The 27576-nt window shown below is 53.9% G+C and overlaps 1 protein-coding gene across 2 annotated transcripts in view; it reads left to right on the forward strand.

Moving 5' to 3' along the window:
* The window catches only part of ARHGEF10L (Rho guanine nucleotide exchange factor 10 like), a 130214-nt gene extending 102902 nt beyond the window's left edge, over nt 1–27312 (forward strand). For both annotated transcript variants that reach the window (XM_065421255.1, XM_065421256.1), the window contains 3 exons: nt 14121–14295; nt 24631–24753; nt 26798–27312. In XM_065421255.1, the coding sequence (XP_065277327.1) occupies nt 14121–14295; nt 24631–24753; nt 26798–27312 (813 nt within the window). The remainder of the gene's footprint in view (nt 1–14120; nt 14296–24630; nt 24754–26797) is intronic.
* Nucleotides 27313–27576: the final 264 nt, after the last annotated feature.

Genomic DNA, 27576 nt, shown 5'->3' on the forward strand with positions numbered 1-27576 from the left:
GAGATGGAGATTCCACAACCTCCCTAGGCAATTTATTCCAGTGTTTAACCACCCTGACAGTTCCAACCTAAACCTCCCTTGCTGCAGTTTAAGCCCATTGCTGCTTGTTCTATCCTTAGAGGCTAAGGTGAACAAGTTTTCTCCCTCCTCCTTATGACACCCTTTTAGATACCTGAAAACTGCTATCATGTCCCCTCTCAGTCTTCTCTTTTCCAAACTTTTGGCCATCCCAGAGTTCATCCTGTGGACGGTACATCTGGGGAGGCCTTGAGGGAGGATAGGCTTGGGGTTAAGGCCCTGGGGAGCGTAGCTCTAATTCCCCTTTCCTGCGTGACTTTGGGCGTGTTACTTAATCTCGCCGTGGCTCAGCTGCTCCTCTGTGATAACCCATCCTTCATCTGCCTGGTCTATCCAGATTGCAAGCTGTGCTGGGCACAGACGGTCTCTTACTGTGTATCTGTACAGCACCAGCCTAATCAGGCGCTGATCTCTACTGGAGCCTCTAGGTGCAGCTGGAACCCCGTTTATTAATAATCACACCCAAGGGGTTAATTTTCCTGCATAAATATATATGCAGTAGCCACCCTCAACCAACATCTCCTTTGGAGACCATGGTGCACCTTGGAGTGTTCATTCACTTCCATATGGCTGGAGGTGGAATGATCATCTACCTGCTCCTTGTTTTTAGAATTTCTAGTGAAAACCTCAATGCGGGTGTCTTATGGAAAGAAGCATATGAGGAAACAATCCCACTTCAACCGCCTTGGACCTCTAGGGAGAGGCTGGAGGGGATATTTAAATCTAGGTTTAATAAGAACACATGTTCCAGGCGATGGAGGCATTAGAAAATGCAGCAGGTTCTCTCGCAGGGGAGACGAGAGGAGATGCTACGTTGATTCCCATAATTGGACAGAAGAAGAAACAAATTGAATGGAACGAATGAGGGGGAAATCCATAGTAGTTCGTTATTCTAATAAGAGCTGGTTTCTTTTCATGCAAAATGTCAAATTTAAAAACCTAAATTAAAAAAAAAAAAAGTTAAGACCAAGATTGAGAGTTGAAGTCCATAAAGTCACGTTGGGGAACTCTCTGATCTGATCCAGCCACCGGCCTTAATGTTTCTACCCTCAGTTACCCTATGGGCCGTGGGCTGTAAATGCTCGTTGGAGTATGGATAGTGCCTCAGCTGGAAGTTCTAGCGCTGCTGCTGTCATTCCCAGGTAATACGGTCTGTATTATAACACGACCTAGAGGTCCCAGCTGAGATCTGAACCTTGTTCATAGTCATAGAGTCCAAGGCCAGAAGGGACCACTAGATCGAGTCTGACCTCCTGTATATCACAGGCCATCACCACCACCCAGACCTCACACAAAACCCAACAACAGAAATCAGACCAAAGTAAACAAGACTCGCACAGCATGCTCGATGCCACCTCAGAGTCCTGGCCCATCCTCCCAATGTCCTATCTCCAGCCACGGCCATCCCTGATGCTGCAGAGGAAGGAGATTTTAAAAAAACTTCCGAGAATACATTAGGGGGATCTCTTCCTGACACCTGCAGGTGGCCAGATGAAACCCTAAAATCTGGGTGCTACATGTACACGTTACAAGAGATAGTCCCTGACTGTTGAAGGAGGCAAGACAGAGAAAGGAAGTATTCTCTCCGTTATACAGGTGGAGAAGTGACACCCCGCAAAACGAAGGGTAACATTTTGAAAAGCCCCAACTGACTTTCCATTGTCAAGTGACTTAGGCTCTTAGGCTCCTTAGTCACTGAAGGTGACATTTTCAGAAGTGCCTATGTGATATACCCAATGTCACTCAGTAAGGACGTGTTAGAGCCGGGTGGGATGTGTTTTTTCCCCCTGCAAATATTATTGAGTCTGAAATCTTTTCCTTTCTCAATTTGGGTCGAAAAGCCCAAATCTCAGATATTTGCAAACCAAACCCCCAAGTTTTGTGGTCAATTGAAACATTTTGTTTTGATTTCAACCTTTTTTTTTCCTCTTTAGACTTTTTCCCCCAGTCTCGTTAGCTTAAATTTCCAAATGAAAAGTCACTAACCGGAAAACCACACATTTTTTTTTTTCCATTTTGAAAATGTCCAAATGTGCCGTTTTGAGGGGGAAAAAATTCCTTTTTTTTTTTTTTTTTTTTTGAGTCAGGAAATTCCTTGAACCCGATCCTGTTTCATGAACAGCTTCAGTTTCAGCAAATCAGTATTTGTTGGGGGGAGAATCCATCGAAAAATTCCCGGCCAGCTCTAAATGTGACAGAGCTGGGAACTGGAATCCGGTTCTGAGTCCCATTCCATAACCCTGCTTTCTTCTCAAAATACCAAGCTCAATCCAAGCTCCCGTTAAACTCAACAGGAAAAAACTCCCATTGACTAAAGGTGGTTGGATTGGGCCCCAGGTTCCCAAGAAGGTGTCTTCGTATCAACGGCAGGTTGGAAGTTTCCTGGCACGACTGATGCCTCATCAATACTAATGACTTTTCCTGCCTTGCCTGCTGTGGTGTGGATTTATAGGGCCTCTATTTTATATAGACATTTCTAGGTCCATAAATACTGTGCTGCTGTAAGTAAGCTTGTGGCAGCATTTCCAATATAATATTCAGGATTTTATAACTCCCATCATAAAATTTTGCTCTGAGCTGGGATGCGGTGCATAGGCTCTTGGCCAGGGAACGGGTTTTATTGTTAAACTGGGGGAGGGGGATTATAAATCAGCTGTTTGGCTGCTTTTAATCACACTACTAACGCATGCTGGTGGAGGTAAGGATGAGCACAGGAAAGGTCGTCCAGGGATTAGGACACTAGCCTGGGACTTGGAAGACCCTGGTGTTCCATCCCTGCTCTGCCACACACTTCTCTGTGCAGACCTTGTGCAAGTCACTTAACCTCTCTGCGCCTTAGTTCCCCCATCTGCAAAATGGGGATAATAGCCCTGCCCTTCTCACAGGGGCGTTGTGACCCTAAATCCGGGCTGGCTCTGGCTTTTTTGCCACCCCAAGCAAAAAAAAAAATTAAAAAAAATTGGGGCGGCCAGAATGGCACAGCAAAAAAACAAAACAAAACAAAAAAAACCCTGCGGCGTGGCCGGAGTGGCAAAAAACCCTGCAGGGCCGCTGGAGCCAGGGGGCAGGGGGACTCCCTGCGCTGCAGACGTGCCCTGGCTAGCGGGGGGGAGGGAGAGGGAGCAGGGGGAGAGAGAGAGAAGGGGGGCGGCCAGAGCTTCAGTGGGGCGCTCGCCGCGCCGCCCCAACCGCTGCGCCGCCCCAACCGCTGCGCCGCCCCGCCCCAACCGCCGCGCCGCCCCAACCGCCGCGCCGCCTGCCGGGAGGGTTCCGCGCCGCTCTGGTCAGCGGGGAGGGAAGGACGCGGGCTGCCCTGCCGGGCTTGCTACAGACCTGGCACCAGCTGGGGCAGACGGAGCGTGCAGCCCGCTCCCAGCAGGGTGCTCCCATCCTCCGCACCGCCGCCCCCTACAGGGCGGCCGGATCGGCGAACAAAACAAACAAACAAAAAAAGCGGCCGTGCCGCCCTAGGATTGGGTGGAATGCCGCCCCGTAGAATCTGCCGCCCCAAGCATGAGCTTGCTCGGCTGGTGCCTGGAGCCGGCCCTGCCCTAAATCCATTAACAATGAAAAGGAATTAGAGCAACTGCTCTGGAATCCAGGGGGGCTAGTTACGTTGGTGTAAATCAGTCAGGAGATAAGAACCTGACTTTGCGTTAGAAATTTCCATTTGGCCTGAATCAAAATACTGGATCCGGACATCTTTAAACTGAGAGCTGGATGCCAGACTCTGCGGCTTGGGCTCATGCACCTAGTCAGAAGTCATAGCCATGTTCCTACATACCATCCCGTCCCCAATGAAGCAGAGGGTACTTAAAAAGATTGAGATTTTCACCCACTGGGCTTCCAAATCCCCTAGATGGCTTTGAAAAATCTCTAAAACTTGCAGATTTTATGTATTTGCTGGATGCCCAGAGGGTCAGACCGGATGGGGCATTAAAAGGGTAATTTAAAGCAGTACCAAACTCCAGACTGGACTTCCTGTGGCCTGTGGCTTTCTTTCCTTTTTTGTGCCCCAGATATGAACAAATAGCCGCCTCTTTTTTATTTTTAGCTCTCCAGGAAACAATAATTAGTCTCTTCTACAGGATGTCTTTGAGTGCATCAGATTTGATGCAACAGCGCTTTAGTGCATTGTTTTGTCCGTTCATTGTCCTCAGGGGCCTAATAGCACCAGGGAAGTGATTAAACTGCCGGGGACTCTGCATAAGCTGAGGCAGAAACAAGAGTGGATGATGAGATCTGGACATAGGGTAGTTACCCAGTCCTGACTTTTCTGTTAAAAATTCCTATTGCCTAGTGCCCCAGTCCAGGAATGGGACCTCATTGTTCTAGTTCTTTCTCTCTCTCACAGCCAGAGAGACGGAGACACAGACACACACGCAATGAATTGAATCCTGCATAAACATCCTGGGGGAACCTTGAGTAGGAAGAGAGGTTATTTTACTGCTGCATTTGGCACTGGTGTGACCACAGCTGGTATCCTATGTCCAGTTCTGAGGCCCACAATTCAGGAAGGATGTGGATACATTGGAGAGGGTTCAGAGACGAGCCACGAGAATGATTGAAACCATGCCTTACATTGAGCTCCTTGAGTCTCTCACTCTATTTAGTTTAACAAAGAGAAGGTAAAGGGGTGATTTGATCAGTGTATAAGTAACTACAGGGGGGAACAAATAGCTGATAATGGGCTCTTCCATGTAGCAGAGAAAGATCTAACAGACTGGGAATAAGGTGTACATTTTTAGCTCAGGGGTTTGAGCATTGGCCTGCTAAACCCAGGGTTGTGAGTTCAATCCTTGAGGGGGCCATTTAGGGATCTGGGGCAAAAATCTGTCTGGGGGTTGGTCCTGCTTTGAGCAGGGGGTTGGACTAGATACCTCCTGAGGTCCCTTCCAACCCTGATATTCTATGATTCTATGAACAGTGAGGGTAATTAACCACTGGGACAATTTGGAGTTTTGTGGTGCGCTCTCCATCACTAGCAACTTTTAAAATCAGGATTGGAGGGTTTTCTAAAAGAGTCCCAACAGCGGCACACAGAGGGAGCACCGGGTTGGGCCTTTGTGTAGGACTCCTCTGCCAGGCCTTTCAAAGAGATTTACAAAAGCGGGTAAGTATTAGCCCCATTCCCACAGGTGGGGAAACTGAGGCACGAAATGGCAAAATGTCTTGCCCAAGGTCCCATCGGGAGTCAGTAGCAGAGCGGGCAGGAGGACCCATGCATGAGGGCTGACTCCTAGCACTATGCTTAGACCGCCTTCCCTGACTCAGTTTCCCCCAGGGTATACAGAGGATGTAACTTAACTGGGAAATACAGCCGCATCCTCCAGCGCGTGTCTGCAGGCTGGGCTCGGTAAGCGCCTTCCCTTCGTTACAATGGGTCTTTATTCAGTGGGCAGCATTCACAAGGCCTGTCTGTTTGGGGAATAGTGACTTTCCAGCATGGCAGCTAATTTAGTAGATGGAGCATTGGAGGCGGGTGGGAGCACGGAAGGGTATCCATAAGTCAGTGAGAAGATGGAAAATAAGCTTTCATTTAAATTAATAGCAAGTTGGTATTTGCCAGACCTGAATTCAACTCCCTGTAAACTTGAGCTAAATAGATCCCTGATGGAGATGGAGGGTGGCTGGGGGTGAGAGAGAGACTCCCCTTCTTCACCTCTGGATTCTGAGAGAGGAGTGGATGTGAGCAGCAGTTTGGAGGGTGTCTTTGGGTTGGCTGGTGACATGTCCTGGGCTGTGGCGAGGGTGTGGGTGAGGGATTTGCTTGTTACGTCTTTGTATTTGCTTGTTGAAAATGCCTTCCCATTGTTCCTGCTTTTGGGGTCTAGGCTGTGCAACCCTGAGTGCACTGAGAAGCCCCTTGCTCAGGCGAGCAACCTGGCTGACTTCAATAGGAGTGAGTAAGTGCTACTCAGCATAATTCAGGGATGCAGAACCCTTTTGTACACCGTGCGGTGTGTGCCGATTGGTTGCTCCTCCCCGGAGCTGGCTGCATTTCAGTGTGGGAAGCACTTTGGTACTGTGCAGGAGTCAATGAGATTACTCCTGATTTGACCCCTCAGTCAATCGACTTCTTGTCGAGGCATTGGCAGCCTGAGCCATGCAGCAAATCAGTCTCTGCGCATGTGCCTCAAGCGTGTCCTTGATTAACATCTCTGAGCCGCTCCCGTCCCCCATATCTCCAAAGATCAATACGTCACTAGTTACTGGTTTCATGTAACTTCTCCTTTTTCCAAACTAGCTTTGTTTGTGTCCCTTTGAGGTGAAGCTGTAATGCAGCAAAAGGTCAGCACTGAAAACGGACCTCTTCCCACTCAGAAGACCAGCCTAAGGGCTGGAGATGGTGATACAGGAGTGGTTGAACGTGACGTCTAGACTGAGGGTGGAGGGCAGGGGAACCTACTTCCTCCTACCAGGAATTTGGGGGCTCATGGAAGTGGCTGGGTCTGACACCGGGTATGTCTTTTACAAGATCCTCCTATTCAGCTGGGCCAGCATAGATTGGGAGAGAGGGGCAGCACCCTTTACTCCAGTCCCAGGACCTCCCCCCCCCCCCCCCCCAGCTCTGCGAGAGGAGTCCTGATCTGCTGCAGCCTCCATTGTGTTCTGGTCCTGTTCTCTTTGAGCAACTGCTAATGGTGCGGAACTGTGGTGGTGGGTTTTGATGTGAATGAACGCCCACTGGGGACCAGGCTGGCTGCTAGCTGCGTTGGGACCGCTTTGTTGCTCCCGGGACAATCCATTGTCTCTGGATTTTAAGAACAACTATTCACCTTGGTTTGAGCATTGGCCTGCTAAACCCAGGGTTGTGAGTTCATCCTTGAGGGGGCCACTTAGGGATCTGGGGCAAATCAGTACTTGGTCCTGCTAGTGAAGGCAGGGGGCTGGACTCGATGACCTTTCAAGGTCCCTTCCAGTTCTAGGAAATAGGAAATCTCCATTAATTTTTTTGGGGGGGGAGGGATAGCTCAGTGGTTTGAGCATTGGCCTGCTAAAGCCAGGGTTGTGAGTTCAATCCTTGAGGGGGCCATTTAGGGAACTGGGGCAAAAATCTGTCTGGGGATTGGTCCTGCTTTGAGCAGGGGGTTGGACTAGATGATCTCCTGAGGTCCCTTCCAACCCTGATATTCTATGATTCTAGAAGCTACATTAAGGGGCACCTGTCTAGCTCTTCTCAGTCAGAGGCTCTGACACGGGACTTCACAGGGCATGGCAGAGGGGGAAGGTCCCCAGATTCCATCTGGGATGCAGATGGCCCCATTGGTGGAGAATAAATATCTGCTACTTGAGGGCAGGCAGAAGGTGGAACCTAAATGCTCTCACCTGACTTGCGGTGTGGGTGGGAGGTGGATTCCAGCTCCTCTGATGTGCGGGAAAGGGACAGCATCTCATTTAGAGCATTGGCTGTCTTGCTGTTGGCTTCATAGGGAGCAGGACCAAGCCGCTAATGGCTCTGGGTTATAGGCTGCGTTGTCTCGGTCAGGCGTGGCAGTCAGGAGATCCCAACGGCCAGCGCGGGAAATTCAATGAAGACTCATGCATCCTAACATGGTGGTGCCTGTCTTTATCAACCGGTGCACTTTGGACTTACTGGTGGCGCATATCTGCTTTCTGAGCGGGGGCCGTCTGAAGTCATCACTGATTGCAAAACTCCTGAGCTAGTCCCTTGTAATCTTTCACCCTACTCTTTGCCATCTCCAGGGTAAAGAGGTGACATTTTCCACATGGAATCCACCTTCTCCTAGAAACCTTCTGGCCTGGGTGGAGCCCATATCTTAGATCGTGAGCAGTGGGTGGGTGGGACCGGGACCATCTTTCTTGTTATATCTGTGCAGTGACTGGGCCCTGATTGGAGCCTCTAACTGCAACACAAATAATCGTGATGCTTCTCTTCTAAGCCTGACTTGCACAGTTGCGCTCTTCCCTACATCCCCAGCCATTACCCCAATTTTGGGCGGTAACAAAGGTCCTTTGTACATTACAAATCCCTGTGTTCTCCACACTTGAGCAAAACGGCTTCTCTGAGACGTTTGAGATGGAGGGGACGAGCCAGGTGAGTTCTGACACTGGAAAGCGGGTGGCTTTTGAAAATTGTTCTAACATCCTTTGACCTCCCATAACTCAAAAAAGAGGCAGCGAGTAAACTTCAGGTTTATTTCATGCCCTGATTTTCACTGCCTGGGGCCGTGTTGGGTTTTTTTTAGGTGAGTTGGAACGCCGATGTTTTCAGTTATTGGGGGTGAGCTCTGCGTATGGGAAGTGTTTTGGCAAAAATTACAGCTTTATCCCAATTGTTTGGTAGGTTTGGGGTAAAAGTTTTAGAAGCACCTCATTCTCCCTTTCAAAAGTGGCTGGGGTACTTGGGTGTGGAAGTGCCCATGACTGTCAATGAGCTGTAAGCGCCTAAGTGTCTAAGGGTTTGTCTGCACAGCCAGCCGTGGTATAAACCTACAGCATATTAGCTTGCCGCGTGCTAACGGCACTAAAAGTTCTGCAGTGCATGTTGCCATATTCCCATTTGGAATGGTCGCTCAGATGCATGCCTTTGAGATTGTTTTGCCCTTTCTGATTCATAGCTTAGTTTTGTTAAATCATTGTGAGCATCTACTTTGACTTCCTGGAAGAACTCAGAAGGCCTGACTCCAGGCCGTCTTTTTAAACAACTCAAATTCCTTTCCAAAGCCGGGAAGAGTATAGAAGAGTCCTCGCTCTAATCTCTAGACCTCACTCTGCCCAGGGCCAAGAACAGAACCCAGGAGTCCATACTCCAATGTCTATACTGCGGTAGAAGACCTGAGGCACAGCCGAGGCCGGCCTCAGTCACCTATCTCAGGCTCTTGGGCCTTGGGCTATAAAATTGCAGTGGAGACATTCAGGCTCACGGGGGCTCAGAACCCAGGATCCAGCACAAACCTCTACAAACGTCTATTTTTAGCCCCAAGCCGGAATCAGCTGACCCGGGCTCTGAGACTTGGTGCCGGGGGAGGGGGGGGGGGATATCACAGCCTAGACAAACCCACAGTTCCCGGCAGAGCAGAATCTTGCAAGCTATGCTGTAAATCTAACCTCGGAGTTAAGCTGTTTGTCGTGAAGACCCTGTGTAAATCAATTGCCACCAGGCCTGGAAATGAGTCAGTGTTTGTTCTAGACAAAATCATTCCCACCCCTTCCCTGGGTTGCACTCCTGCCAGGTTAGACTAAAGGAGGCTGAGTGCCTGTATGCAGAGTACGGGGAGGGCATGGGCATGGGTGATCTACACTAGGTGGGAATGGAGTTTTTATGAGTCCGTAAAATCCACTAGGGTTGCTGTGGATTTTATGCTGAAGGCACTCAAAGGCTGGGGCAATGAACAGCAGTATAAAACCCTTAGACAGCGAGACATCAGCACAGCACTGAAATCTGAACGGCAAATCTCTTCGGGGTTGACCAGAGAAATTGTCAGAAGGTTGATTGAATGGGCAGTGGCTTCCCTGCGAAGGGGTGTTGGTGGGGAGCCGCTTGTGTCTGTGCAGCACCCCGGTGAAGTGTGGTCCCTGCCAATAGTCCCCCTGAAAGGATGCGGGGTTTGTCTATGCTTGGAGCTGGCGGGCGATTCCCAGCTTCCAGGAGCTTACCCGTGCTGGCTCTGAGCAAGCTCGCGTAGCTGCAGCAGTGTGAGCTGCGGGACTGGCCAGCTGCCCCTGGCTAGTGTCTCATGGGGGTGTACTCACCCTCTCCTGTTGCTCGCGCAGCTGTGGCTACATGCTATTTTTAGCACACTAGCTCAGTGAGAGCTGGGCATCGCACTCCCGGCTCCGAGTCTAGGTATATTAAATGGGGCAGATCTGAAGCGCTGGAGGAAGGTGCTGCAGGCATCTTTGCTGACTTCGGAGAAGCAAAATCTTGCTGGCTGACTCTCTCGGGTTTGGGGTACTGGATCCTAAAACCCCAGTGTCCAGTGTGGAGGTTCTAAATCAGAGAGCTTAGAAACAGAGGCAGTGACCTCGTCACCTGCTGGGCAGCCACTGCTGTGATGGGCGCATTTAAAAAAAGAGCGTAGCTCATGCGAAGCAAGAAAATTGGGGTAACCCGTGAACTTCCTAGCAAGCTGACAGCCTGCACCATTGGGACGCCGGGCTTGAGAGCTCTTGAATCTGTCCTTTCTCTAGCTCCGGGTCCCACTGGAGCCTATTAAACGATCTCCCTGAGTTTGTTTCTGGTAGCCTGTCCTCATCGCCGCAGCTCTCTCTTGTTCCTAATTCCACCGGGCGCTGCTTTCGAGCCCGCTCGTGACACTGCTCGGCCCTGTTTCTAGTTCACTGGAATATTTATCTTCTTGGAAGTGACTCCGATTCGCCTCGTCTTCTCCCGCATGCAGCCTGCCAGTCCCTGTCCTCCGGGAGGTAGCATCCTCTTGCGAGCAAGGGCGTTCCCTTCTCTACTGTAATAGAAGAATGAGCGGGTTGGGGGGGACCCAGGCCATGGGAGGGGGTGAGGGCGAGTAACTTAAACCATGATGGTCAGTAAGTTATGTTCTTCTCGAATATCAATTGTGAAGGCCTGCAGCTGGGGGCAGAGTTGTTTTTAAAGCACTGTAAGGTTCAGTAGCTCTGCTGAAGCTTTTTAAAAGAGCCCAGAGGGGTCCCAGCTAGACTTGTTTCTCTGGAATTGTAACGTGAATCCATTTCCTGCACTGAATCTTTATTTTAATTGAATTCTGACAGCCGGGGTCTGGGCTGAGATTGTTGCTGCTGTTGCCTCTCAAGCTGGGCTGGGTCGAAGCTATTCAGGCCTCCGGTGTGGGGAGGAGGGGGGGAATATGAGCCGATCTTTGCTCATAGTTTCCATCCAGGTCACGGGGGTGATGCTGAGAAAGCCGCTCCCTTCGCGGCTTGAAATGCCCCAGAGTGGAACTAACTTGGGTACCTACAGGCGGTTGAATGGAACCTCGGGTGAGTCAGATGGTAGGTGCTAAAGCAGCGTCACCGTCTTGCTACTGGTGTTTCCCTCCTGGCACCATCTCTCTCCCTTAGTGGTAACTGGGGAGGTTGCAGCCGGCTTCAATGCCGCTCGACAGACCAGCTGCCCGTGCGGAAGATGATTGCAGCGGGAAGTGGGCTGTCAGAGATGAGGGTCTCGCTAGGTGACTCCCATGGCCCATTTCTGCAGCTGCAGAGCTGGTCACTAGAGGAAGCCCAAGCTAACAAGCTATTCCCTGTGCTTGGAGAAAGTCTGCGCAGAGGCAGGGAAGAAGAATGAAGAACTTGCCTGCGCTGGGCATGTTTGCACCGGCGTAGTTACACCGGTGCAAACCTCTCGCCCTAGTGCAGTCACTGCACTGGTGTAAAAATGCTCAACCCCATTTTTTGGATTTAGGCCCCATCTCCTGACCGTCCCATTCTCGTGTCCATTCAGGGGCTGTCCACACGACCGCAGGCCTGGCCTGCACTAGGAAATTAGGTTGATACAACTACATCAATGGCTATTAGCCAGGATGGGCAGGGATGGTGATCCTAGCCTCTGTTTGCCAGAAGCTGGGATTCGGTCACAGGGGATGGATGACTTGATTATTCCTGGTCTGTTCATTCCCTCTGGGGCACCTGCCATTGGCCACGGTCAGAGGACAGGATGGTGGGCTTGATGGACCTTTGGTCTGACCCAATATGGCTGTTCTTACGTCACGCAGGGGTGTGAAAAACCCACCCCCCAGGCACATCACTTATCCAGTTCCCCTTAGCAAGCGTTGGAGCTGCGTCATAGAATCTCAGGGTTGGAAGGGACCTCAGGAGGTCATCTAGTCCAACCCCCTGCTCAAAGCAGGATCAATCCCCAGACAGATTTTTGCCCCAGATCCCTAAATGTCCCCCTCAAGGATTGAACTCACAACCCTGGGTTTATCAGGCCAATGCTCAAACCACTGAGCTATCCCTCCCCCCTCTGGGAGCCTCAGGACAGGGCCGAGCGCCAGTCTTTCCTGCCAGCAGACGGAGAGCGCTCAGCTCAATAGCCGGCTCCCAGGGCGGGGAGAGACCTCAGTCTTGGGAACGGACAGGGAAGTCTCTAGCCTGTTGTTCTTGGGGATGCTGGTTGCTCAGGGTGGGAGGCAGTCCTAGCAAGTAATGGGCCCTCGCGTGGCGTGGATTCAGGGCAGGGGGTGGAAGAGCTCTGAACCGCTCCTATCGCAACATCCAAAGGCCCATGTGATTCCCTGGTTAACCAGGCAGGCAGCGCCTCCATCTCTGGAGCATCTGCAACAAGCTCAGGGTGTGCGAATGGGAGATTCTGGTTCGCGCCGTTTACACAGGTTTGCAAAATTGAGCCCCAGGTTTGCTTTTCAGTTCCCCTCCCCCAAGTGCAGGAGTGTTTGGATCCAGGAGTCGGGTGCAGGGGCCGTCTCTAGGATGGGCAGCAGGCCAGGCTGGGCTGCTTGGTCGTGGTTTGGTGCGTGGCCGGCAGCCGTGTGGAATGGGTGGCGCTGGCGGAAGGAGCACTGTTTCGCTTGCACTCACAGGGCGGTTCTGCTAGGATCGCGTCGCAGGAAGATGGGAGCAGAGGCTGTTAATTCCTGCGCCCTACGGGCAGTGCAGGGAACAGCACTGCCTGCATGCACTGTGATTGGTGGGGGCTGTTCAAATCAAGTCCTGGCTAATTAGAAACCAGCCCAGACCATTCCCCTGCTCTGAAGTGCTTCTGCTGCACCCAAGGACTTCTCTCTTAGCCCTGCTTTCCCCTGATCATACTGACTGGTCTCTGCTCTCATGCCTGTAGCAACTAGACATTCCTTCCCCTACCCCATGGGGGATTGATCCTATCGGTAATTTGGGGATCCCCTATTGTTGTGTCCCTCTGCTTTGCAGGCATATGGGACACGCCCCACCTCCAATTAATAATAATCCTGAGCTCTTATTTAGCACTTCCCTTCAGAAGCTCTCAAAGTGCTTTGCAAAGGAGCGTGGGATCATTAACCCCATTTTACAGACGGGAAAACTGAGGTACGGGGAGGTGAAGTGTCTTGCCCCAGGTCACCCAGCAGGTCAGGGACAGAGCCGGGAATAGAATCTGGGTATCTGAGTCCCAGCCCAGTGCTCCATTCACATCCAAACATTTGCCTGTGATTTTTGTAACCAGTTACTAGCCCAGTGGCTGCGGTGGGCCACGCTAGCACTGCACCCAGTTCCGTTGGTGTGTGCAGTGTTGTGCTACGGCAGCCATGTTGGTTTCCATGACCATGCTGCCTAACCGGGTTTGCTCTAGTGCATTGTGGGAAATTGGGGCCAGCTATTCCAGGGGTCGGCAACCTTTCAGAAGTGGTGTGCCGAGTCTTCATTTATTCACTCTGATTTAAGGTTTCGCGTGCCGGTAATACATTTTAACGTTTTTAGAAGGTCTCTTTCTAGAAGTCTATAATATATAACTAAACTATTGTGTATATAAAGTAAATAAGGTTTTTAAAATGTTTAAGAAGCTTCATTTAAAATTAAATTAAAATGCAGAGCCCCCTCGGACCGGTGGCCAGGACCCGGGCAGCGGGAGTGCCACTGAAAATCAGCTCGTGTGCCGCCTTCGGCACGCGTGCCATAGGTTGCCTACCCCTGCCCCAGTGCCTCAGTAGGGGATCGATCGCTCGGCGTGGAACCAGCAGCGCCTAGGGCAATGCATTCTGGGACGTCCTACCGTGCAGAACTGGCAGGACTGGCGAAAGCAGCTGCGCAATATGCATGGGCGTGGAGAGTCCTGTCCACCCAGCAAAGAGACCCCACTTGCTGGCTCCAGGAGTTCCCACCGTGCAGGGTGCAGGCACCTACTGTCGTTAGAGCCAGCCGGGCCAGACTCGGCATGCCTCCCCAGGAGGCAGGAGCTGGGATCGCCCAACTTCCATGGCCGCTCCGAGCCCCTGCTGCCCTAGGGGACCATTGAGGTAGACGCCGCATCCGGCTTTGGTGCCGGAGCTCCCTCCGTGCACCCTGCGTTACAGGCCCTTCAGCACCTGCCCTGTGATAACGTGCTCTGCGGTGACACCCCCTCTGAACCCTCCTCTTTCGTCCTCTCCCCACAGCAAACCTTTGAGGCCCACCCGGACGAGGAAGCCAGTGTGACGCACATGATCAAGGCGGGCAGCGGCGTCTGGATGGCCTTCTCCTCGGGGTCCTCCATTCGCCTCTTTCACACCGAGACCCTGGAGCATCTGCAGGAGATTAACATAGCAACGCGGACCACCTTCGTCCTGCCAGGTAGGGGAGCGGGGGAGGGCTGGGCTGTTTGTTAGGGGGCAGCCCACTGAGGATCAGCCCCAGGGCTGGTGGGTATTTTTGGGAAGGCCACTCCCTACGTGCTTGGGGTGATAGAGAGGCCGTGAGGAGTGGGGGAGCATCTCCATGGAAAGAGCTTGACCCTCAGGAGGCTGGACGTCGTCTTGGCGACGTGTTGTGACCGTAAGAATTGCTGGCAGGGCCCAGGCGGCCAGGAGCCAGCTGTTCTCAGGGAGGTGTGGGTTTGGTGACCACCTCCAGCCTCTTCATCCCAGTGTGCAGGCTGGGGGTCCCCTTGTGTCTGGGGTGAGGGAGGTGCTTTAGCACCCGTGGGGTCCAGCTGCAGGGGTCAGGCCTGGCTTCGTCGTAGCTGCGGGGTGGGCGTGACTGCGGGGAGATGCCGTGGGGAGGAGGTGAGTTTGCTGAGGTCTGCAAAGCCAATCTTTGGGGAAAGACCCCCGCGAACCAGCAAAGAAAATCAGCCCTGAGACCATTTAGTGCCAAGAACGTGTTCTCCCCCGCCCTGATCGGGGAGTAGAGCTTCCGCGGTGTTCATGCCACTCCCAAGACATCCATCGTCTCTCTCTGGAGAGAGCACTTCCTGCCTACGAGCAGCAGGGGGCGCTGTTCTGAGCGGGCTGGCTGGATTTTCCTCTCGGCTTCAGATTCTCCTTTCCCTCCCTTGTTTATTGCCCGGAAACCATGGCCCCACGGGAACGTCATCGTTGTTGCTATGCTGTGCCTGAACCCTGATCCTCCTGTTAGCCGTGTAGGGGCTTATGACCCACAGTTGAGCAGTTCTGATACTAACCACTAGGGAGCAGTGGTGCGCACACACCAGTTTGTTGCACTCTAGACCCTTTCTGCTTTACGCCTCCTCTCCACTTCCCTTTCTCCTCATGGTCGGTTCCCATTCCAAACTCTCCTCCATCCTGTCCGGGGGCGTGCACAGGAATCAAAATTTGGCTGCTTTTGGAGGGGCATTTTCTGTGCCCCCCGCAGCTGGAGAAACTAGCTGCTGCCCCCCGCGTGGTCAGAGGAGCTGGTTCATCCCTAGGCTGGTGGAGCTGTCATCTCTCGCCAGAGGAGCTCGCTGTCCCTGCCCTGGCCCCAGAGGAGTTCTGTGCTCCCACTGATTGGGGGGGTGGGAGGGGGCTGTGCCCCTGCTTGCCCCCCACCCCTTGCGCATGCCCCTGATCCTGTTCCCCTGTGTGGATTAACGGGTCCGGTAGCGCCTCCTACAGTTGAGCTAGCTGCTTTGCTTGAACCAACACTGCTTTGTACAGATGGCCAGACGCTGCCTGAGTCAAACCCCTCCAGCAGGGCCGGCAGTGGGGCACGGGGCCAGGTTATCTTACCAGTGTAGCTGCAGGCTGGAGAGGAGTTTGCCTTCTCCGCCTCCGTATCCCACCCATGCTATCACCAGGACGTGTGTTGGAAATGAGGCAGATTTTGCATGAGGATCAGCATATCGGTAGCTTCTCGTGGCAGGGGGGTGAAGATCTGCAGAGAAGCGACCCCTCCCGACCCTGCTCCCATAATCTTTGCGAGCATCCTGTTCGTGCAGGACGCACACGGCAGATGGGCCAAACCCACCCTCCCTGGGGAGAATGGGGGAACATTCACCCCTTGAAATAAACAACCCCCTGCATTCAGGGGGAAAAACCGTTTGGCAGCTTCTCTGTCCCGAGCCCTGCCTCGGCCCCGAAGCAGTGCTGGGAAGGGGCCGTGTTTATCATTAAAGAGGCGTGTGGGCCGGACACGCTGCAGAACTTCAGCTAATTGCCCGGCGAATGGAGCCAGATGGGCTGTGACTGCTGCTGTGGGAAACGGCCTTTGTCTGATGCCTGCATATGCTGCTGTTACGAGGAAGCATCTTTCTTGCCACGTGTTGGCTGGGATTCTTAGCTGGTGATTCGAAAAGCTGTTCCCCGCTTTACCAGTGGCCTGAGATGAGGCCTCTTTCTGGACTGACACCTACGGCTGTTGTCCTCCTCTGCCTCCTCCCCAGCCGCTGCTGGATGCCTGCAGAGTATTTATAGCCTGCTTTGCTGGAGGGCGGAGGGAGGGGGCGGGAAGGGTGAATGGAGAGGGGAGGGGGAAAGTGGGGTGTAGGAGATGGGGGGAGAAATCCCCCCCTTCTGAGCATGGATCCTTGTTGCCCATGCTCACCCTTGCAAAGGGGGGAGGGATAGCTCAGTGGTTTGAGCATTGGCCTGCTAAACCCAGGGTTGTGCATTCAGTCCTTGAGGGGGCCATTTAGGGAACTGGGGCAAAAATCTGTCTGGGGATTGGTCCTGCTTTGAGCAGGGGGTTGGACTAGATGACCTCCTGAGGTCCCTTCCAACCCTGATATTCTATGAAAGCATTGGGGGGAGGAGGAGAAGACTGCGTTAAAACGACAGGCCTGGCCCTTTAAATTTCCTCTGCCCCTTCTCTCCTCTTACCTTTCAAACAGCAACTCAGGGAGCTGCCTGCGGGGTGGATTCTCTAGGCTGACTCTTAAAGGGCCAGGACTGCACCCCAGCAAGGGACTGTCTGAAAAGGGGCCTGGTCCTCCAGATTAGAATGACTGGAGCGATCCTTCGTGTGGTGCAGCTGCCCATCCCTCGTCTGCCTTCCCTCGGGGAGGGGGTTGTTCTGTCTCTGGTCCCTGCCCCACACCAGCACGGCTGTGCGGGAACAACCTGTCACTGTACACTCTCTCCCTAGAGCCGGGGTCAGCAGCTAACCAGAGAGGGGGACTCGGGGCCATTTATCCCCAAGCCCACAGCAGCGTAAGGATTCTTGGCAAGTCCTCTAGCCGTTAGAAGGCAAGATGATCCCAAATGCCTGTCCTGACTGATACAAGGGGGTAGCCCTGTGGTCGAAGCACAGAACTAGAAGGCTGGAAACGGGTACTGACCCTAGCTCTGACATTTCTCCCTCTGAGTGACCTGCTCCAAGCCACAAACGCCCTGCCTTGGCTTCTCCTGTTATGAAATGGGAATGGTACTTATTTGCTGCCCCTTCGGAGCTGGTGTGAGGCTGCGGATTTGCAGGAGGCTGTTGAAGAGCTGCGGTGCTAGTGCCCGCCGGTCGGGAGGGTGTCACTGTTCAGCTGCCCTTGGTTTTCCCTGGTCCAGCAGCCCCAACCTTGCGTTCCAGGAAAGGCTCCGTTGCAAAGCCCCACCCGTCTGCTGCACACAAACTCTGCATTCCTTGCGGCGTTAGTGACTCTGCGGAGCAGATGAGGCTTCAGTCCGATTCAGGAGACTCAGGTTCTCTATGTCCCAGCTCGGCCATTTATTTACGGTGCGACCTTGAGTGTTTAGGGAACGTTTCCCGTGCCTCAGTTTCCCCTGCTTAAAAATAGGACTCGTGGTCCTTCTCCACCTTTGTCAAGTGCTTTGAGGTCTGTGGAGGAGGGAGGTGTTATGACAAGCGTAGCTTCGTTTGTTTCGGCTTTGTTAAACGCTCTGCTGTTGTCAGTATCAATGTGGCCTAATTACTTCACTCGGTCGCATTTAAAATTGATGAAGACACTGGTGATGCCAAACGCCTGCCCTGCGGAAGGCTGTTCAGCGCAGAGGGAAATGATTTGCGGGCTGTCAGGGTCCCGGTGGAACCGCCCTCACTTCTTGGCAGCCTCCGCAGAGAAGTCAAGTCGTGAACAGTCATCCACTGAGCTCCATCCTCATCCCGAGAGAGGGCCGGTCCCCTCATGTCGGGGTGAGGCACATTGGGAGGGCAACCGGGGGGAAAGTTTGTCTGGTCCCTGCTCTGTGGTTACATGCAGAACTTGAGTCTCTTTGGTTGTCAGACTGGCATCTTTTGTGAGCGCACAATTCTCATGCACTGTTAGAAAGCCACAGACACAGTCCTAGTATTTGGCTGCCCGGGAAAATTGCACCAGTGTCATAACATTGATACAGTTGCACTGGTGAAAACCTCTAGTGCAGACACCCTACCCGGGTGCAAACTGGAATTTGCACCAGGGCCTGTCACATTAGTTAGTGCCTGCCACATTTTTGCACTGCTGCAATGGACACACATTAGAAGTTTGCACACTGCTGTAGTTAACACCACTGCAAGTTTCCCTAATCTAGACAAGGCACTAGATCTTAAAATCCTTTACTGATCCCTCCCAGAGAAAGATCTACCCAGAGATCCCCTCTTCTGCGTTCTCATCCGTTTGCTATCGTTTTATTACCAGGGTCGTCCGCATAGAACAGGATCTCTCGCTTCTCCCCGGCTCATCTGCCAATTCTTTCCGTTTTCTCCCACCCCTCTCCGAATTGCAAACGTACGTTTGTGCCGTCGGTTGTTTTCAAGGCAACCGATTGCGATTTTGCAAAAACTAACCACGTCTAATGGGCTGATGAGAAGTCAGGAGCTGGTGAACTCTGTGGAAACAAAGATCCTGTTGTCATGCGAATGCTTTTCAATGCTAAAGGGTTTCTTTTAGTAGGCTGCAAGGATGAGAAATGTAGTCTGGGGGGATTGACTCCCAAACAGAGGCTATTGTGAGCTCTCCGCCCCTGAGAGCGAAGTTCTCTATTTATCCACAGAATAGCGATAGGTCGTGCCCTCCCCTTCCCTCCCCCGCTAACCGTCCTGACCTGGAAGGACTCGAGCTCCTGGAAGGATGAGAGGTTTATGCCCCATTCATCCCTTGGCCTCTGCTGAGACTAACGAGGAGGGGCAGTTTCTGATTTAATAGTTCTCGTGGATTGAGCCTCTAGGGCTCAGATACTGCGGCTATAGAAAATCCGAAAATAGAATCAAAGCTGGCTTTTAAGGCCTTTTCTACGCGGGGGGTTTGCCCAGATTCCAGCCCCCGGCACCATGGCACTAATGCAGACGCTTAGTGCAGAGAGGGTAAAACTGCTCGAAGCTGCTGTCTTGCAGTGATCCAGCTCTGGGAATGTCTGAACTGTAATCGCGGGCTGTGAAGGGCCGTGGCTCCACCCCTCACTCCAGCGATGAACAGGAGTAATTGTTTAATTAGTAATAAAGGCAGTAGTTGTGTAAGTGGGTGTCTTTTTTTTTTTTTTTAGGGCATGATAAAAAATTGATCACTTCCTTTTCTTCCTGGGAGAGTGAGTGTTTTGGCATTAATGCATTTTTGAACTTAAGCTCCCTCATCCTTTTTAACCAGACAGGTCATTAATAAAGTCTTCGTGGAGAGCCCCGGCTTTCTCGCGTTGTAGCTCAGCAGATATATTGCTTCGGTGAATCCAACGCCGCAGTGTTAAGTCGCAGTGATAAAATATTTATTTGCCATTAGAAATCTTACTCTTTTTTTGATGTCTTGCTTTTCCTTTCTTGGAGCGGGACGGGGAGCCCAGCTGCAAAAGAGCCCTGAGGAGTTAAGGATCTTATTAATGGAATTGGCGTAACGGTGGTGCCAAGAGGTCTCACCGGAGATCGGGGCTCCGTTGTCCTAGGTACAGCATAGACGCTTAGGCGTTGTCTGCACGAGCAAGTGGAACCTTTTTAAACTATACCAGTATAGTTCAAGCAGGTCCATCCCCAGTGTGGACACAATTATACTGATATTGCTAATTCCCAAACAGGAAGGGGGGATAAGATGTAACCGTTTACTACTAATCCCTAGCTCTCATCTAGCACTGCTCATCAGCAGACCTCAGAGCCCAAGGTCAGTACCATTATCTCAATTTTACAGACGGGGAAACTGAGGCACGGGGGAGGGGGGGAGAGGGAGTTGCCCAGGCCAGTGGCAGAGCCGGGAATAGATCTGAGTCCTAGTCCAGTGCTTTAGCCACTGGGCCACACTGTCACCGCTGTATCACTGTAACTATGTCCACACTCGGGTTGGTCCTGGTACGTAACTGTTTCTTCTGGTAGAACTATTACAGTGATGAAGAACGATCAGATCCCTAACCAGAATAGTGGCCTTGCTTGGCTGCCTTTGCCCCAGAGAGCTTACAGTCTAAATAGACCAGATGAACAAAGGGTGTCAGGGGACACTGGGGGTCAGGGACACAGCTCTCATGTCTCCTTCTGCTGCCACTCCTTGTTTTGTTCTGTTGTTTTTTACTGTTCGATTAGGTGATGCGGTTTAATTGCGAACTAGCTCCTAGACGGGGTGGGGAGGGGCCGATCATGGATTGGGCATGGTGGGAGCCTAGCAGGAGGCGGGGAGCAGGGAAAGGTGGACAACCGCTGGCGCGAATGTGTCCTGAGAACAGTTCCCGCGAGGCAGGGGGCGGGGGAGGCTGGGGGCCGAGCCTTCAGCCCCGAGCCAGGGTGGGGGAGGGCAGGAGGCGCAGCTGGAGGAGGCGGCTGCTTGGGGGGGTCGGAGCAGCTGCCCTTCTCCTGCGGTGCTTGGGAATGGTGGGTGGCCACCTGTCCTGTTCTGGCGCCCTCCCGCATTTCAGCGGGGCTGCCTGCTCCTCCCTAGCCCCCTTGCTACTGCACGTAGCCGGGGGCCTCGGTCCCTGCTGGTGCTCCTGTGCCCAGTGCATACTTGGGGGGGAGGGGGGGAATCTCCCTGGTGTAGCCGTGCCGGGGGGACCCCCAGTGTGGGAGGTGTCAGTGGGGTCTGGCTGCATGAGGGGTTAGCACTTATTTAGCTACAGACCGTGCTAATCCCCCTGGCCTAGACCAGCCTCTGGACACTGCTCCACCCCCGCCCCTCCTTATACCTGGGAGGGCTTCTCTTCCTGCCCCCTTCTGCTTGTGCCCTTTGTAAGGAGGGGGGGGGGGGCGGCGAGGCGCTTGCTCCTCTCTGCTGCCCCCTCTGTTCACGGTGACGGGGACGTTGCCCTCTCTCTGGCACCCAGGGGAGAGGGTCCCGGAGAGGACAGTGTAGAAGAAGTGGGTGTGGCTCAGCCCAGCTCAAGTGGCAGAGCGGAGGGTGGAATCCAGGTACAGGTTGCTCCCTGGTTGCGGGAAGCCGGTAGCTGATTTTCAACTGGAGACGACGCAGGCGGGGATGTCCATCTAGATCAGTGGTTCTCAAAACTTTTGTCCCGGTGACCCCTTTCACACAGCACGTCTCTGAGTGCGACCCCCCCCCCTTATAAATTAAAAACACTTTTTAATATATTTAATACCATTATAAATGCTGGAGGGCAATCGGGGTTTGGGGTGGAGGCTGGCAGCTCGCGACCCCCCATGTAATAATAACTTGCCATGGTTAATTCATTTCTCCCAAAGCCTCTTCCACATTCCAGCCATGCAAGGCCCCTGGTGTGGAGCCGCTGGGGGGGTCACGATCCTTTGCCTGCTCCATGCTTCCTTCCTGGGCAAACAGACATGAACTATTGACAATCGAGGGACAAAGCATCGGCTCCAGCTTGGGTCTGAAGAGGCGGGCTCCACCCAGGGCTCGGGACTCCTTTGCGGCCGCGCTTATCCTCTGCCAGTCAGCCAGTGCCCCTGGCGCTAGCAGAGTCAGCTCCCGGCTCCAGGCTAATCTCGCACAGGGGTGCTGGAGGCTGGCTCCCCGCTCGGGCGGCCCAGTCACAGCAGCACATCCTGCAAGTGGAGCGCCAGCCAGGCTGGGTGGGGAGCAGCAGCGGCATGGGCAGGGGGAAGGAGAAAGACATTGGGTAGCACCCATAATCCTTCTCCCTCCCTCCCTCCACCCCGCATCCTGCAACTGGCATTTTCTTCTCTCTGGTGGGAGCCGTCCTCACTGGGGACAGGGCAGGGTGTCCGCTGGCATCCTTGCGCCCGCACTAATAGCAGGGGGGCATTGAGATACGAAGCAGCTGTTTTGCTCAGCTGGGATAATAGCATCCCTCTGCTTCAGGGCCATTCCCACCTCCCCTCCCATGCATGTGGACAAGGGGGATCCAGTGGACATCATGAATGTGGACTTTCAGAAAGCCTCTGACAAGGTCCCTCACCAAAGGCTCTTAAGCAAACCAAGCAGTGTCTTAACCTTCCACCGATCCATGACTCGTTAAGACCGGAAACAAAGGGTAGGAATAAATGATCCGTTTTCAGGCTGGAGAGAGGAGATCCCCAGGGGTCTGTACTGGGACCGGCGCTGTTCAACATATTCACAAATGATCTGGAAAAAGCGGTAAGCAGTGAGGTGGCAAAGTTTGCAGATGATTCAAAATTACTCAAGATAATTAAGACCAAAACTGACCGCGAGGAATCGCAGAGATCTCACAAAACTGGGTGTCTGGGCAACAACCTGGCAGACGAAATTCAGTGTTGATAAATGCAAAGTAAATGCACATTGGAAAACACCATCCCAACTATCCATACAAAATGCTGGGGTCTAAACTAGCTGTTACCATTCAAGAAAAAGATCTTGGAGTCATTGTGGAGAGTTCTCTGAAAACATCCACTTAATGTGCAGCGGCAGGCAAGTGCGAACAGAATGTTAGGAACCATGAGGAAAGGGATAGATAATAAGACAGTAAATATCCTAATGCCGCCATATAAATCCATGCTACGCCCATCCCTTGAATACTGCGGGCAGTTCTGGTCACCCCATCTCAAAAAAGATCTATTAGAACTGGAAAAGGTACAGAGGAGGACAACAAAAATGATTAAGGGTCTGGAACAGCTTCCAGCTGAGAAGAGATTAAAAAGCCTGGGACTGTTCAGCTTGGAAAAGAGCCGACTAAGGGGGGATGTGATAGAGGGCTGTAAAGTCATGAATGGTGTGGAGGAAGTGAATAAGGAAGTATGATTTACCCCTTCTCATAACATGAGAACTAGGGGTCACTCCATGAAATGACTAGGCAGCAGGTTTAAAACAAACAAACGGCAGTACTTCTTCACACAACGCACAGTCAGCCTGTGGAACTTGTTGCCAGGGGGTGTTGAGAAGGCCAGAACTATAGCTGGGTTCAAAAAAGAACTTAGATAAGTACATGGAGGATAGGTCCACCAATGGCGATTAGCCAAGATGGGCAGGGATGCAACCCCATGATCTGGACATTCCTAAGCCTCTGACTGCCAGAAGCTGGGACTGGATGACAGGATGGATCAGTCGATAATTGCCCTGTTCTGTTCATTCCCTCTGAAGCACCTGGCATTGGCCACTGTCAGAAGACAAGATATTGAACTAAATGGACCGTTGGTCTGATCCAGTATGGCCGTTCTCCCCCCCCCCCCCCCCCCACACTACCATTCAGCTGCCTGCTACCCGCTCCTGCAAGACCCGAGACGCACCCTGCAACCTCCTCCCCGGGCCCTGGAGCGGAGCGGGGGTAGTGAGACAGGCAGCGGAGGGATTCCTGTGAGGCACCCTGTCCTGGGCCGAGAGAAAGGGGGGCATGTCGTATTTCCCCAGGGGACTCTCCATCACAAGCACGGGGACCCTGGTTGGCTTGTACATCCCAGCACTGTGCACTAAACATCCCGCTCATCATTCGTCCTGCCCTGCGGGGTGACTTGCCGGAGCCCTGCCCCCCCACGTGTGTGATATGAGCCAGCCCCCCCCCCCCCCCCCCGCGCCCCTCCGTGCAGTGATCGCATAGGGTGAATTTTTACCAGCCGGACCGGGCCCCGGGTGGGGCAGAGAAATCTTCCTCCGTTTGGGTTCCCCTATGGAGCCTCGCCCTGCCACCAACCCCTCTTTCTGCTAGGGCCTCCTCCCCTGCCCCCCCCCAGCCCCCCATCCTTCCTCAGGTGTGTCAGCACTGGAGAGAGGAGACAGGCATCCTCGCTGAGCCGCCCGCTCCCCCTTCCTTGTTCTCCCGAACGTTGCCGCTAAAGTGAAAAGACAGCGCAGCGCTGCTCATGCGGGAAGAGCTAATCTGGACTGACATCAAAAACATGTTAATTCATGGCAGCGAATTATCCGTCTCATTGTCCGTGCCTAGAAACAACAGGGTATTCTGTTCTTGCAAAGGAGAGGCACTCATGCATTCAGAATGTAAAACATGGCTCTGGACTCGCGCCTTCAAAGCGGTGCCAGGAGATTGCCAGCGCCGGCACCGGGGCCCTCGCCACGCGCTGCATTCTGGTGTCTGCTAGCCCCAGCTGTTCGGCAGAGCCATGGTTGGGCCAGGGCGCTGGGTGGGCGCAGGCGGTGCTCTGCTTTCCCCGCCGTCCCTTGTTCCGTTTCCGCATCCCCTGCTGGTGCCGTGTTCTGCCGGGTCCTTAGCCCCTCTCGTGCCAATCCCTCTTTGCCTGATGTAAGGCTGTTCACCAGGGCGTAGAAATCTGGCTTCCTGTCGACTCTAGTCCTGTGGCGCCAGTCAGTGCCCCTTGGCATCCTGCTGGCTCTCATCCCCAAGCCCGCGGCCTCTCAAGCTTTCTGCTGTCGGAGTGCTTGTCTCCTGGTGCCCGCAGCCTCTCCCTGGGGCAGATCGACATTCACTCCTTACTCTCTCCCAACAGGCCAGAAGAACGTCCGTGTCACCAGCCTGCTGATCTGCCAGGGGCTCCTGTGGGTTGGCACAGACCAGGGCATCATCGTGTTACTGCCTGTGCCCAGGCTGGAAGGCATCCCCAAAATCACTGGTGAGTCTGCTCTTCTGGGACGTCTTGCCCCTGGGAGTTGGGCAGAGCAGAAGGTTCTCAGCTGGGCCAAGAGGGAGATCGTCTGCTCGGCGTTGGTGCTGGTGGACTCCTGCCGAGCTAGGGTTAAGCAGCACCCGGGGGACTGGTGGAGAATCGCGTGGGGACTGCAGAGATGTTGCGGCTGGCTCCTTCGCACGTCCCGCAGGGCAAGCAAAACGCTAACTGGGATTGGCCTGCTAAACCCAGGGTTGTGTGTTCAATCCTTGAGGAGGCCATTTGGGGATTTAGTTGGGGATTGGTCCTGCTTTGAGCAGGGGGTTGGACTAGATACCTCCGGAGGTCCCTTCCAACCCTGATAGTCTTTTCTATTCTATTCGCAAATGAAGCGAAGGGACCATGGCCCTCCAAGTCCCATGGCATCGCCGTGGCATTTGGACACGTCTCTCCCTTGGATTCCTTCGCAGATCCCAGCCGAGACCAAACACAGCCCTGGAAATCCAGCCTGTCGTGCTGCGGGCTCTGGGCTAGCACGTCTGTTTTGTCAGCTTGCTTTGCTCGCCCCGGAGCGTGTTTCCACCTCCCCCCCCCCCCCCCCCCCCCCCCCCCCCCGCCAGCTCACGCCGGGATCTCGCAGCTCAGTGCTGGGGTGGGACGCCTCCCAGAAAAGCCCCAGGCCCCGCCGTAGGTGGCGCCGGTGCCTCAAGCAGCGCTCTGCGCCGGCGGTAAATTGATGCCCTGACCCGCTGCTAGAGGGCGCTGTGCTGCTGGAAGCGTTGACACGTGCATGGGTCTCAGGACTGGAAGCCCTAAGCGCTGGTTGTTCTGGAATGTCCCGTATTTATCCATGTGTTTGCATGACCCCCCCCCATCCCAGCACATGGGTGCGCCAGTGCATTTCTGTGCCCTCTTATGGCCCTCAGGCGCACCGTGTCCTGGGGTGTTGCTTTGTGTTCAGGGGCACGGTCCCTCCCTGGGCTGAGCCCCGGACAAGCTGAATGGGACCACAGAGGTCTGTTGCCCTGTGGCCCACCCTGGGGTGCTCATGGAGGAGACCTTAATGTGCGTCGTACCTCCCAGCCCCTTCCAGCATGGGACACGTGGGGCAAAAGGCCAAAATGAAACTCCTTGGGTCCTATCTCAGGCAGCAGCCCCATGCTCCCTGGCTCAGCCATTGGGAGCCAGGGTCATGCCTCGCTGCACTTGGGGAAGGAGAGGGCATGGTAAACTCCAGGGATGAATTAGAAGGCCTGCAGGTCAGGACTAGGCTGCCCTGGTGGAGCTGTGGGTACCAGGGCTGGAAGCGCTCTGTATTTCCCCTCTATCTCTCCCCCCTGCCCCTCCACCCCCCAAGCAGGTGCTGCTAAATGTCAGCAAACAGCGCCACTCGGGCACCATCTGATCCCCGAGAGAGGACGCGTTACCGTCGCTGGGTCAAAACTGTCTCCGTCACGACCACAGCGGGTGGGCTGCTGCGCTTCCCTTTCAGGGCCAGCCGCTGGGACTTCCCAGCATCCCCCCCATTAATAGGAACCTTGAGTCGCAGCGCGGGGGGCCAGGGGGCTCAGCATGTAGTCAGGGAACAGGGAGCTCCAGGGGCCATGAGTGGGAGGGGACTTGGGACCATAGGTAGAATCCAAGGGGGTGGAATGGGGAGCCATTGGCTCAGATGGGAAAGGCTGGGTGTGGCATAGCCAGACCCAGCGGGCGCACGCAGCACGTCGGCCCAGATCCTCTTCATGATTTCAGTGGAAATGAGGAGGATCTGGGCCGTTGGGCCTGCTATGGAGCTCATGCACGGCGCGGAGGGCTGAGCGCGCTGGCCCCTGCTCTCCTGGCCGGCGCAAGGTTAACGGCGAGGAGCGGAGAGCTCGGGGCCCGTCTGTGCATCTCAGAATAACGTCTCTAGTTATCGAGGCAGCCGGGAGCCACCGGGACTCGGCAGACGAGCCTTGCAATATTTATGAGGCGTGAACTTGATTTGTTTTCTGAAGCGTTTACTGTTAATAAAACCTCTCTCTCGCTCTCCTCCCCGCTCCTCTCCCAGGCAAAGGCATGGTCTCTCTGAACGGCCACTGTGGCCCCGTGGAATTCCTGGCCGTGGCCGTCAGCACCCTGGCCCCGGACGTGCTGAAGAACGACAAGGAGGAGGAGGGCGGCCAGGAGGAGAAGCCGGACAGCCCGTCTCCAGAGCCATCTGCCCTCGACAAGCCCCCAGCCAGGGAGATGAGGAAGAAGGGGATCCTCTTGCAGTACCGTCTCCACTCCACCTCCCACCTGCCCGGGCAGCTGCTCTCGGTGAAAGAGGCCCCTCCAGCGCCAGGTGGGACCGCCCTGGAGCACAGCGAGGAGGACGGCTCCATCTACGAAATGGCCGACGACCCGGACGTCTGGGTGCGGAGCAGGCCATGCGCCCGGGACGCTCACCGCAAGGAGATCTCCTCGGTGGCCATCATCTCCGGTGGGCGGGGCTATCGGAATTTCAACCCCAGCAGCAAGCTGCCGGCCTGCAGCGAGACGGACAGCACTCTTCTCATATGGCAGGTCCCTTTGATGCTATAGCGTCGACAGCATCCGCTACCCACAACGCACCACTTAGGGTGGCTAACTCTGGCTCCGGACTCGTGCCAAGCCCCATGCGGAGCGGCCTGCACCAGGGCATGCTGAGATTGTATCTGCTACCGTCCCAGGCCGACCTAGGGAATGACTTGCCCGCTGCTCAGGAGGGGGGTAGCCTCTTCCATTTACCAAACAAATGAACACCCCTCTTCGCTCCCCTTTTTTTAAAGACTTTTTTCAAATTTACGATGATTTTTCTTGAGAAAC

Source organism: Emys orbicularis, chromosome 22, assembly GCF_028017835.1.
Source record: "Emys orbicularis isolate rEmyOrb1 chromosome 22, rEmyOrb1.hap1, whole genome shotgun sequence".
Classification (NCBI taxonomy): domain Eukaryota; kingdom Metazoa; phylum Chordata; order Testudines; family Emydidae; genus Emys; species Emys orbicularis.